The sequence below is a fragment of the Neltuma alba genome, unplaced genomic scaffold (genome assembly GCF_004799145.2).
Source record: "Neltuma alba isolate B1F8T4 unplaced genomic scaffold, ASM479914v2 tig00006441_pilon, whole genome shotgun sequence".
Lineage (NCBI taxonomy): Eukaryota > Viridiplantae > Streptophyta > Magnoliopsida > Fabales > Fabaceae > Neltuma > Neltuma alba.
Window position 1 is genome coordinate 46,833 of NW_021634468.1, and position 12,907 is coordinate 59,739.

Sequence of the window (12,907 nt, forward strand, 5' to 3'; positions counted from 1 at the left end):
CACCGAAGATAGCAAAAATCTGTGAATGGATCTTCTATTGGCAAGCCCAGTAACCTCACCAGCGTTGAAAGTCACGAGCTTAACGACCTCACCGGTGGCAAGAAGACCCGTTGAGCTTCAGAAGGGGCGACGGTGGAAGAATGATATGCGCTTGTGTTCTTGGCTGAGTGATGGAACCGAACACAGTGACTTGAGATGGATTGACCAGCGACGATACCAGAAATGGAAGGCTTGGATCAAGCAACCCAATATGTGATCTTCTTCTCGGAGGCCGAGAAACACCTCGCCGGCACTGAAATTCCTCAGCAGTTCACGATCTCACCGATGGGATGAAGAGGCAACGGCACAGCACGAATGAGACAAAAGGCGACGGCACAGGAGAAGACAAATCTTTAGAAGCGACGACGGCACAGGAGAAGACAAATCTTTAGAAGCGGCGACGGCACAGGAGAACCGAATTCTTCAGCAAGGGCGACGGCACAGGAGAAGGGAAATCTTCAGAGGAATGGGAGAAGGGGCGACGGAATGGGAGAGAAGATTCTTTTGAAGGGGCGACGGAATGGGAGAACTTCAGAGAAACGGGAGGCTCGCCTTCGAACGGGAGAAGAGGGACTTTCACCGTTGGGAGCTACTGATAGGAGTAATAATTACTCCAACGACTATTTTTACTCCTCAGAAGCGGGTCACGTGCTGCTTCAATTGAAACCAAGGTTTCAAGCTCAAAATCATGGTTTTGTTGGAAAACCATGGTTTTCAAAAAAAAAAAAAAAAGGTGTTTGGCAAAAAAACCCAAACACCCCCTAGATTTTGAATATTGCATAATTAACTTTCTCTCAACTTGTTTCTTCTTCTCTTAGTCTCTTTTTTTTTTTCTGCTCTTTTTTATCTCTTTCCTTCTTCTTCTCTCTTTTGTTTTACATCAATTGGCCATTGGTTTTATTTTACATTTTTGGGTTCTTGGCAATGCCTGCTATGGCGTTTCACTTTCTTCTGACCTGTGCATCAGAGTGTGTTTGCATTGTCGCAGATCTGAAATAATAAATGAAAGGGAGAAGGTTCTTCAGACAGGACGAGGGTACTCGACAATGGAGGATAGAGATTACCAAACGGGAGTGATTGCTGGTCTTCTCCTTCTCTGATATTCTTTAGTGGGTTAAAATGCATCCAACATTTCTAAATACTTTTTCAGGTGCATTCAATGTCTTAAAGTATTTTCAGATACGTGTAGCAATTTGAAATATTTTTTTTATCTTTGATGTTGGATGCACCAAAAAATATTTTTGGGTTCTAGACATACCCAAAAAAAATATTTTGGAGTGTTGAATGCACAGCAAAATATTTCGAGGTATTGAACGTACTTAAAAAAAATATTTCAAGATGCTGGATATATTATAAAATACTTTAAGATGCTAAATATATGCGGCAAAATATTTTGAGGTACTCGATACATCTTAACCCCACTTCATTATTCCTCCTTCATCTTCTTCTTCATTAGTCGGTTTCAATCATAAACTCGTTTTGGCTTCGAGCTCAACTTCTGAATGTTTGTTACTCTTTTCTGTGGCTACTCTAAGCATGCAAACAAGAGTTGTCTAGTGTTTGGATTGTCGTTTGTGATGTAAAAGCACATCAGAAAGTCTGAAACTGTATTGAGTGCCTTCTCTTCTGTGGAGTTAAGCTAACTTAGTGATACTTCCTCCACACCTATTTATAAATTTTTAAATTTAAAGAATAGTGTGATTCATTTTATTTATTGTATTTTACTTAGTGATACTTCCTCCACAAATTTTAATTTGGGATTCATCTAAGTATTTAATGTATTTTTTTATTTTTGTCATTAATTATTTATTTTTTCTTCGTTATCACATCCCCTTAGTACATTTTTCTATATATTCTATTTCATCCTTTTTCTTATTTCTTAAAAGCATGTTTGAAAATAAAACCATATTTCTGACTTATTTATTACTTTCAATTAATTTTAACTATTAATTTGTTACCTGTGAATTAATTATTTAAGGTTTATAATAAACAGGGCGGAAGTAGTTTTCTTTTGTACGGTCATATCTACCACATTTGAAATAGACAATCTCCAAAGCTGTGAGCAAGCGATCAATGATCCAATAACCAAATTGAGGGCTCCGGCTACACTTGTCTTTTCTGAAATGCGTGAAATGACCTTGGGCCTACTTGCTTCTTTTTTTCACTTGGTTTGTTGAATGGTCATTAAATTTTCACCCAAAAAAAAAAAACAGTATCATTAAATTTCATAATTATTGTATGAAATATAATTAAGGGAAAATAACAATAAAATACCTTCTGCATTTTAAAATGACAAATAAGGTATCCGAATAAACAAAATAACAAAGAAGGCTTCAAGTACCAATCTGGAATTTTGATTTTGAATTTTACAAAACATATAGTAGGATTTACAGTTTTCATAATGAGAGTTACTATTTTGTCAATGGGTTTTGCAACCTGTTTTGAAGGGTTGGGTAAGTTTTCTGTAAAAAAAATATAATTCCACGCTGAATTTTACAAATACATAATGAGATTTGTAATTTGTATAGTGAGATTTACTACTTGATTAATGGTTTTTGCAACCTATTTTGAGAGGTTGGGCAACTTTTCTATAAAAAAACAATACAATTCCACACTGAATTTTACAAAACATATAATGGGATTTACAACTTTCATAGTAAGAGTTACTACTTTGTCAATTAGTTTTGCATCATATTTTGAGGCCAAAAATCAAAATTCCAGATTGATACCTAATGCCTTCTTTGTCATTTTGTTTATTCAGATGCTTTATTTGTCATTTTGAAATTCAGAAGGTATTTTATTGTCATTTTTCCTATAATATTAAACTTATAGCATGTCTCCCTCGATTCCATGTACGACGGTTACATTTAGGGTGTGTTTGGGTGACACCTCAAACCATGGTTTGGGAACCCAAACTATGGTTTGGGGAATAAATCACCCAAACACCCACTCAAAAACCAAAACCATGGTTTTGTTGGTTTTGGGAAAAGCAAAATTTTTTTGCTTTTGGAGAAAAAAGGGAGAGTGTAAGAGCCTATAAGATATGTATCTTGTTATTTTTTTTATAAACATATTTTTTTATAAACATATTTAATCTTATATTTTATAAATATATATACATATTAATTATTTATTAATTATATTATCTTATGTATTATTAATTATGTTGGTAAAAAATATATTATTAACAATTTTATTCCTTCAAATTAAAATATATCATAAAATCTATTTTTCTGTAATTATCATATTAACTTATGTCTCTTTTTTAGTAATTTGTATATATAAAAGTGCTTCTGATAACAACTATCCAAACACTCTCACTTTTCAGAATCACTTTTTTACAAAATCTATTCTTCACAAAATCTATTCTCCCCAGAATCTATTCTCCAGAATTACTTTTTCAAACCACTGTTTGGTTTCATCCAAACACACCCTTAATTCTAATCCTGATATATTTTGTTAATTTAAGTATCTAGTTAGCGCAGTAAAGTGATCTAATGTGATTTGATTGCAACTGATAATAACAATTAACAAATCAAGTAATCCCCTCTGAGTTTTTTTTTTTTTTTTTTTACCGGAGCCTCTGAGTTTCAACTTATATGAATTAACGTGTGTATATCTATAACCTTTATGAGTCAACATTTAAAAAATTGAAGAAATATGGTCATAAAATTTTGATAAAGTGAAAATATAAGATGAAAAAGTAAGAAAAATTAAGTACAAAATTTTAACCCCATTTTTTCAATTTTTTAAAACGAGTTCATTAAAATTTTTCTTCCCTTCTCTTTCCCTCGGTTTCCTACCAAATGGACACTTAGACAAACATACCTTGGACTTTTAGCCTTAATAGAGCTAAAAAAATTATTTCGCATTTATTTTTATTTTTTAAATAAAATATAATTTCATTTTATAATTACTTGATGACGTGCCAAACAAATACTCAAATAATCATCACTATATTATTTATCATTATATTCTGATCGATTTTATAACCAAACAGGCCATTAATGTTTAATGTTCCCCCAATCCTTAATAGAAGACTTATCTAACTAATTTGATTAGATTAAGAAAGTTAGGTAAGTTAGTTAATTATAAGAAATATGATATGTTTTCTCTAAAACACCATAATTATCTTTCTTATTATCCTCCCTCTTTCACTTACTTGATTATGGTTGAGGTAATATCCATAGGGATAATTTAGAAAAAATTGATAAATATAAAAAATAGATTTTATATTTAGGACCAAAATTAATTTAGTAATTAAATCTTATATTAAGGATCGGAGGAGCATCATTAGGCCAAGCTCTGATCAAGCACCAAATTTTTTTGGCCTGCTAAAAATTTAAAATAACAAATATTTATTCAAAATTACGAAAATTACACCCATTTTTATTAGAGAAAATTACGCACATTTTTTTTTATTCTATGCATTGGACTTTCTAGAATATACGGTTCAAACTTCTCTCAACTGACGTTATTTAAAACCAGATCTTTTATTATCAGGTTAAGGTACATCTGATATTCTAAAATATTTTTTCAGATGTATTCAGTATACTAAAGTATTTTATGATATATTTAACACTCTAAAATATTTTTTAAATGTGTCTAGCATCTCAAAGTATTTTTTTATTTATCTAACACCTTAAAGTATTTTCTCAGACGTATCTAGCATCTAAAAATTATTTTTGGTACATCCAGCATTAACGCTAAAAAAAAATTCAAGGTTCTAAGCATAACGGAAAAATATTTTAGGATATTGAATGCACCACAAAATATTTTGAATGCTAGATGCACCAAAAAAAAAACTTTTGGTGCTAGATACACCTTAACCCTTTATTATTTACCACAATTTTTTTCTTATTTGTATATTCTTCAATTACCATTACACTTTGCTATAATTTACCACTAAGAGCTTCAATTATTTATCGCAGTCAAAATACATATTATGAAGAAAAAAAAAATTATAACCTTGAGTTTAACACTTTTTCTACAGTGCTCTCTGTAGCCTGGGTTTCACAAGCTATGTTACCAATTGGTTCAATGGCTTGACCCGACCCACCAAGTTTTTGGGGAATCCGGAGGCAGAGGGCTCGCGTCGTCTTAATGTAAGGACATTTTTGTAAATATGTTTATTATCTCCTATTCCAAATTTCCGATGACCCTTATTGTCATTTCACCTTGGCAGGCCATCATTCTCCATTGAAAATGATGTTTCGTCGGGTCAAGTTATCGCATCATTTTTATCGGTGACCCAAGTTCTCGCCTTCCAACCCATTTTCTCTTGCAGTTTCACTTAGGTACTTATAATATCTTGTCGGGTCCCTGCAGTTTTTTCAATTATCGGCATTGATGTATGTACTCGTAATTTGTCACTACCTTTTTTTTTTTAATATAAACTTAGTGAGATATTAGATTTTATCTAAATATAAGATTTCAATAATTCATTTTGCCTCCCAAAATTTATAACTTTTTCCAAAAGAAATCCATATTCAATGTAAGATTCAACCAAAAAATAATTTCAATGCACATGATTATATAGGATAATTTAAAAAATTTAACATATATCTATTATAAATAATTAACTTAAATAATTTTTCAAATATTTTTAAATTAATTATTCAACTTTTATATTAAAAACCGGAGACAATAACTTACAGAAGAAATGATTTTAGTAGCTGATGACTTAGACTCTCATTCACACTCAATATACACTTCAGTTTATTTTATCGAATAGATTTAAATAGAATCAAAATCAACTAGATTGCATATTATATATAAATAAAGGGAGATCATTTTAAGCATAATAATGTTTTTATTTTTATGTTGATAATGAATATATTTTATTCCATTGTTTTATTTTTTTAAAACTTCTTTTTATTTTATATTTTGTAGCAATTTATATGTAATTTGTTTAGCATCTAAATTATAAGCATAATGATTTTTTTTAATTTTTATGTTGATAATGAATATATTTTATTCCATTGTTTTATTTTTTTTAAAACTTCTTTTTATTTTATATTTTGTGGCAATTTATATGTAATTTATTTAACATATACATTAATCTTAATTAATAAATTATATAACTAAAGGAATTGATGTTTATGATTGAAGAAATTGTAAGGATCCAATAAAAAAATATAAAATTTATCGAAAAATTAAGTGAAGCTATAAGAACTAATAAATTAATTTTCCTTTTCTTTTATATCATTATGGTTAATTCTACTCGTTATTCTGGAAATCTAGTTGATAAGATGAAAGGGTATTATAACGACAAATGTGATTAATTCTATTGAAAATAGGCAAAGAAATTTTAAAAGAGGAAATGAAGAAAAAGAGAGCAAAGATGTGGGAAAGTAAAGATTGACAGTGAAAATTTGTCATTTAATACTTGTGTGGTGTGTTAAATTTATAGATGTACACGATATTACTGACAATAAAGATTAGGATTACCAATTTAGTTTAATTTTGAATGGAAGATAACTTTAGACCATGGTTAATAGTTAAGTAAACTAAACAACTAGTTATTGAACTACATTATTTGAGAAAAAAACAAAGCTAAATCAAACATGTAGAAAGAATATTTTTCGTAAATGCTTTTTTTGTGTATATTTTTTTGTAAATTCTAAATGGTCCAATTGCATGAAAAATAGTTAAAAGATGTAAGGAGTCATTCAACGGGTTTTTAAAAAAATTTGGCTAAGTAAATGATAATTAAGCCAACAAAAATTAAGAAATATCTCAACAAATATGATAAAGACGGCTTTTCTCCCACCCTCGTTCTTAATTTTAAGAGTAGTGTAATTATTTAAGGTCAAAAATTATTTTTATTAAAGTTTAACAATTTAAACAAAAGTGCTTTTTTTTTTCAGTGACAAAAATACACTTTCAATCATTTAGCTTTACACTAAATTTCATTTTACTCCCTTAATTTGATAAGATTCATTTTTAATCATAAAATTTTAAGACGTTATCATAAATATACGGAGATTGAAATTTTATTTGATGAAACAACATTTTCAAATACTGATATATTAAAATAAATTTTTAAAACAAAAATAATTTGAAAACTAATGTGTTAGAGTTGGAATCCTTCAAACAAAAGCTAGAGGCGAGACACTAAAATATACTCTTTAAAATCAGGGAAAAATTAGAATTTTATATAAAATTAGAGGAGAAGTTTGTAATTTTGATAAATTTCAGATTCTTTTAACCAAACAAGGCCTAGGTAATTCAATGAAGTCTTTAGCAGACATGGGTGGTGGCTTTACAGAGTAGATAACAGTTCGGACAATGGTATTGGTGAGCGCATAGCAAAAACGGGGGTGCCCAAAAAAAAAAAAGTAGGAGAGAGAAAGAGGGAGGGAGGTAGGGGGGTTGTGACTCTGAATAAACACACTCTTTCCTCAGCTTAACTTTTTCTCTTTTCTTCCTCTCTCTCTCTCGCTCAACCCTCTCTCTCTCCCCCTTCTCTCTCTCAAGGGTTGCGGAGCTACGGCTGCCACACCCACACCGGTCGAGGGGAAATTGGATTGAGAATTTTCTCTTTAGGCGTCGTCTTAGTAATTTTCATCAGATCAATCAGGTAACTTTTCCTTGCCGTTTTGTTTTAATTTTTGTTTTTTGTGATTTTATCACATTAATCGGTTCTTGTTTTCAGTTTGGATCGGCTCTTCTTGTTTAAAAGGAAGGGAATTTCACTTTCCTGCTAATTCTTTTGAGTTTCTGGTTGAAGGAATTTCGTAGACATTGCTCTGGAAGTTTCCTGCACAGGAGACTTTGTAAATTGTTCTTTCCTGCAAATTTTAGGGTTATAGTGAGAATTTTCTGGGTGTTACTAGAGCAAAAGTTTAACCTACTTCGGGTTGTTATTGTTTTTGTCTTTATCATTCTTTAATAATGTTGGGCCTAATTTGTTCTTAGGGTTTGTGTTCCCGTGAATCTAAGGTTTGGATCGCAAACTGGGGACGTCTTATTTGGTAAGCTTTGCCGCAATTTTTGGTTTTGAAGGCTGTAGTTTGTTATTTACTTCAAAGTCTTAGTGACCAATCTAGCTAGATAAGTGGGATGGATGAGACAAATTATAAAGAAATTTAGACTAAACAACCTATGATTTGCATGAAATTCAAATTCAGTTTGGATGTGTTGATGTATGTGATTGGTGAATGATTAAGTCCTCAGTGCCTTTCATTACCCTTTTACCTTAACATATCATCTGGATCAACGGAAACCTTTCTTGACGTTCAACAATTGCTTTGCTTTCCCTGTTTCTATCATAATGTTGAAATCACTCACTTTAGTCTTAATATGCTGCCTTTTGCTGCTATAGAAGTTCATGGCTAACCAAACACTATATACAGAAACAGTTTGATCTCATGAATTATTCAAAAGGTTTGGGCTTTCACGTACCTCAAAGGAAGACTAGAGGATATCGTATTTTAAATGAAAGGGAAAGTATGCATGGAGAGTTACACTCTTTACCCTTGAGAATTGGTTCATTTTCATTTTGCACCCAAACGTTCATAGTGCAACCCAGGTCACAAGTAACTGCAATGTCGGAGGTTTTAAACCTTAGGGCTTTAGTCCTTCTGCACCAAGATTTTTTATAGGTTTTTAACCATTCCTCCTTTGTGATTTATTGAATGCCCATGCTGCCGGCATTTGGTAAAGTGTCTAGCAAGCAGATTATAAATTGCTCTGTTTTAAGGTGGTTTTAATGTGGACAAATAGTGTTTTAGGAAGCTACATATGGTTTTTAATTTTCAATTCTAACTGAATTCCTTATGTTTTCATAAAGATGTTCTTATCTGCAAGCTATCGTTCTGACCTTTTCTTTTCACTGCATATTTTTGCTTTTGCTGTTCTTTCTAAGACCATTCTGTTTCTAGAGCCACAACTTGTAATTCTTCACATATGTCCTCTAGAGCTTCATGTGTAAACTGGTGAACCCTTCGATAGGGACTGCTCATTTTGAGCATCAGTGATATGAGGAATGTTGGATAGTTTCTTTTTATAAGTTTAAACCAGTTGATAACTTTACTTTTTATCCTCTTCGCAGAGCCAAGATCATAGCACTGAACTGTACAAAATTCCTGTTTGCATTATATAAGTATGCAGTTCATGCTTTTTTTTTTCTTTTCAGCTTCTTTTCCATGGAAGACACCGACTCTGTTGCTTCATTGATGGTTTCTACATCCTCTAAGATACGACAGCTGCAAAAAGCATTTGCTGAACTTGAAAGTCATCGAGCTGTAACCCTTAACCTGAAATGGAAAGAACTTGAGGAGCATTTTCATGGGCTTGAGAAATCCTTGAAGAGGCGTTTTCATGAATTGGAAGACCAAGAAAAAGACTTTGAAAACAAAACAATAAAAGCTCGTGAAATGTTGGAGAAGCGAGAAGCAGCTATTTTGGCCAAGGAGCAAGCTTCACTGGAGAGGCTTCAAGAGAAAAGAAACGCTGCTGTATTTGCAATTTTTAATGCTAGAGAAAAGCACAGGAAGGTTTTATCTGAGGATTTGGCTGTTGTCTCTAATGGTGGTCAAGATGCACCAGGAATGGAGAAGAAACCAGGAGATGCTACATCCTTGTCTGCTGAGGGTAACTTGGGTGGGTTGAAAGATTCTCATGAAAGTGGAAATGTGGAGGTGAAATCTTATCCTGAGCTGGTTAAACTGTGTGAAGAGATGAATGCAGTAGGACTGCACAAATTCATATCTGATAATCGTAAGGACCTGGCTGCCATAAGGGATGAAATACCGCATGCATTGAGATCTGCCCCTAATGCAGCCCTTTTGGTTCTGTATTCATTGGAAGGATTTTACCCTATGGAGGCACCAAATCAGGATGTCAAGAAGGATGCAAACTTGTTAGGTCTTCGTCGAACCTGTATTATGCTGATGGAATGCTTAAGTGTGTTGCTAACCAACTTAGACTGTGTTTCTGATTTGATATCAGAAAATATTAAGAATAAGGCTAAGGTAATTGCGGAAGAGTGGAAACCAAAATTGGATGCCCTTGACATGGATGCTAGCAATGGGAACTCCTTGGAGGCTCATGCATTTTTGCAACTTCTAGCCAGTTTTGGTATTGCCTCTGATTTTAATGAAGAGGAGCTATCCAGGCTAATACCAATGGTGTCTCGAAGACGTCAAACTGCTGACCTATGTCGCTGTCTTGGGCTGTCAGAGAAAATGCCTGGTGTGTATTGTTTCCGTTACTAATGTTCAGAATGAATCAGTTCCTTATACCTATTAGCTTGTTAATCAAGAGTATCACCAACATGCTTCGGAAAGCATGTCCTATGCATGGACATTGCATTTCTAACGATGATAAGTAATCTTGATATTGCATGTGTTTAATGCTTCATTTTTACATTGTGGATGTGCAGGTGTTATTGAAGTTTTGGTGAACAGTGGGAGGCAGATTGATGCTGTTAACTTGGCCTTCGCTTTTGATCTTACAGAACAGTTCTCTCCCGTGCCTTTGCTAAAATCTTACTTGAAGGATGCTAGAAAGGCTTCTTCTCCAGTCAAAAGTGTCAACTCTTCTCCCACATTGCAGGTTTGTAGTTTAGTCTCAGGCTCTCAGCCGTGTTAAATAAGCATTGCTACTGTTCTTCTTTATTTGATGCTTTTAAACTGAAATAACATTGAGTTGTAATTCTCGTTCATACTATCAGTTGAAGTTGCCTAACTAGGTGATACATGGCCATAGTAAAAATCTTCTGAGTTTGGCATTTGTAGAGGAATGTTTGCTGTTGTGGAAACTACTTTTGTTGACGTGGTTTATTATATTAACCCCAATTCGTACTCTTGCTTCTATGTTGACTTGGGCTATATTTGGACCAGTCAGTTTTGCCGTTTGCCAAACTTGGTAGTTCCTGTGATAACGTTGAATATCCAAGTTGAAATTTGTGTTTAAATCAAAGATGTGGTGCTTCTGGCTTGTCTGCTTGTGCAATCGGTCAGTAGGGTCCTCCTTTACTATCATACTTGTTAAATCTGAAATTATTCTTAACTTGCCATGTTTTACACAACCCTCTTATTAGCCACAGAATTGAAACTTAAAAGTCATATATCATGGGAAATTTGATATATTCTGAAATGTTTTGCTGCTTTAGTCTAGTTGTAGCCTTGATGGCAGATATTCATGATCTTTTGGGCCATCTTCCTATCTTGATTGAAATGTGTTTAAATATATTGAAGGCATTTAGTGTTCAGTTGTTGACATTGACTCGCTGTTTATAGGTTGAAGTTAATGAAAGAGAGCTGACTGCTCTCAAAGTTGTAATCAAGTGCATTGAAGAGCATAAACTTGAAGAGCAGTATCCTCTGGATCCTCTCCAGAAACGAGTCCTTCAACTAGAAAAAGCCAAGGCTGATAAGAAGAGAGTAACTGAAACGACAAAGCCTCAACCCAAGAGACCCCGTGCTAATGGTGTAGGATATGGTCCCCGTGTTACTAACATTGCCCCTGCTGACAAAATTTCCTATGCTAGAGTTGCTGATAGGTACCCGCAGTATGTGTATGACAGACCTCCCTATATGTACACTGGACCAACCGACAATCACTGCCCACCAATCATGAGTTCCGGGGCTTACAACCTCTCTCCTAATCATGGCAACTACTTTGGAAATGGCTATCAGTATCAAGCGACATACCTCCACTAGTTAGCAGAGATGTTGAACAGGTGACTATGATCCTTTTGCTTAATGTTTAGTCTTAACCCGCTGAACTGTTGGATGTTGCACTTTATCAATGTAGTATTTGTAATCACTAAGACGAGAAACTTAAAACATTTAGCTGTTGTACTAGATGATATTCTGATCTTCTAATGTATGAACTATGCTCTCGTTTTGTACAACGCTGCTGTATATGCTTTTCTCTTTAAATGTGTACTAAAACCTAACTGTCTATGCTTCTGATGCACTGCATGGAATTTCACTTATCATAGTGGTTATATGTTGAAGTCTTGAAAATGCATAGACTAACGTTAGAGTCATCGTTCCTCCATAGTCAGCTTTGTTCTAATTTTCTTTTTATTTCGCTCTCCATTTCTTTCCTGACACTATCACAGGGTTCTTAGAACTGTCATTGGATTTATGTATGCTATTGTAATGTTGTGCTCGATTGTACCTGCAATGGCTGTTTTAAAAAAACATTGTCCTTAATTCACTGGTCGCTATTTACCATCTAATGGACGCTCGAATCTGTGTTGGAAAAGTGGGTTGAGGCCTGAGGGACGTTGGTGTGGAAGATTTGGAAATTTCACCTTTTTGGTTTGACCACAAAATTTTTGCCTTTGGAACATTAACAATTTGTGCTGCATTGTGATGGCTGTTCAAAATCTTGTCTTTCTAGTTATCCCAAGCAAAAAAAAGGGTGGTTGACTGGTTGGAATAGCTTTTCAAAAATGATTTTACAGGCAAGTATGTGAGAGAAATTATGTTTTAATTTGTATAAAAATATTTTTTTTAAGTGATTATAAGGGTTGCCAAATGCTCTCGAGTCTATGGCTTGGGACTGATTCAGTCTTAAATATTTTTTTCTATTTTGTATCAAGAATTTTTCTTTTGATTTTAGTGAATATACATGTCCAACAACCATGAGTCATTTCAAGTCATGAGAATATCTGGGCGTCGGACTGGCAAACTCAACGAGGCCAAGACCAGTATCCTTCTTTTGAAGCAAAACGCCCAGTGGTTTCCAGTCATTCATTAGGAGTTCAAAATCATAACAGGATAAAATTCACTTGAAAAGAAGCCTTGCGCATATGAGGGTTATTCCCTAATTTGAAAGATCGTCATTTTTTAAAAAAAAAGAATCACTTGCTACTTTGCACAGTTTCAGTTAGAACCATTATATAATT

The 12,907-nt window shown here is 33.4% G+C and overlaps 1 protein-coding gene across 2 annotated transcripts; it reads left to right on the forward strand.

Moving 5' to 3' along the window:
• Positions 1-7,397: 7,397 nt before the first annotated feature.
• Positions 7,398-11,984, forward strand: LOC114750423 (FRIGIDA-like protein 3). Of its 2 annotated transcripts, XM_028939026.1 has the most exons (5): positions 7,398-7,621; positions 7,960-8,015; positions 9,179-10,236; positions 10,427-10,599; positions 11,286-11,984. In XM_028939026.1, the coding sequence occupies exons 3-5, from the start codon at positions 9,189-9,191 to the stop codon at positions 11,706-11,708; spliced, it is 1,644 nt and encodes a 547-aa protein (XP_028794859.1). In that variant the 5' UTR covers positions 7,398-7,621; positions 7,960-8,015; positions 9,179-9,188; the 3' UTR covers positions 11,709-11,984. The 2 variants fall into 2 exon arrangements, with proteins under 2 accessions (XP_028794859.1, XP_028794860.1); XM_028939027.1 differs by lacking the exon at positions 7,960-8,015.
• The last annotated feature ends 923 nt before the right edge of the window (positions 11,985-12,907 follow it).

Coding starts and splice junctions, on each gene's coding strand:
- LOC114750423 (XM_028939026.1), top strand. CDS start 9,189: ATGGAAGACACCGACTCTGTTGCTTCATTGATGGTTTCTACATCCTCT. Junction 10,237..10,426: donor GCTGTCAGAGAAAATGCCTG/GTGTGTATTGTT, acceptor GTGGATGTGCAG/GTGTTATTGAAGTTTTGGTG. Junction 10,600..11,285: donor ACTCTTCTCCCACATTGCAG/GTTTGTAGTTTA, acceptor CGCTGTTTATAG/GTTGAAGTTAATGAAAGAGA.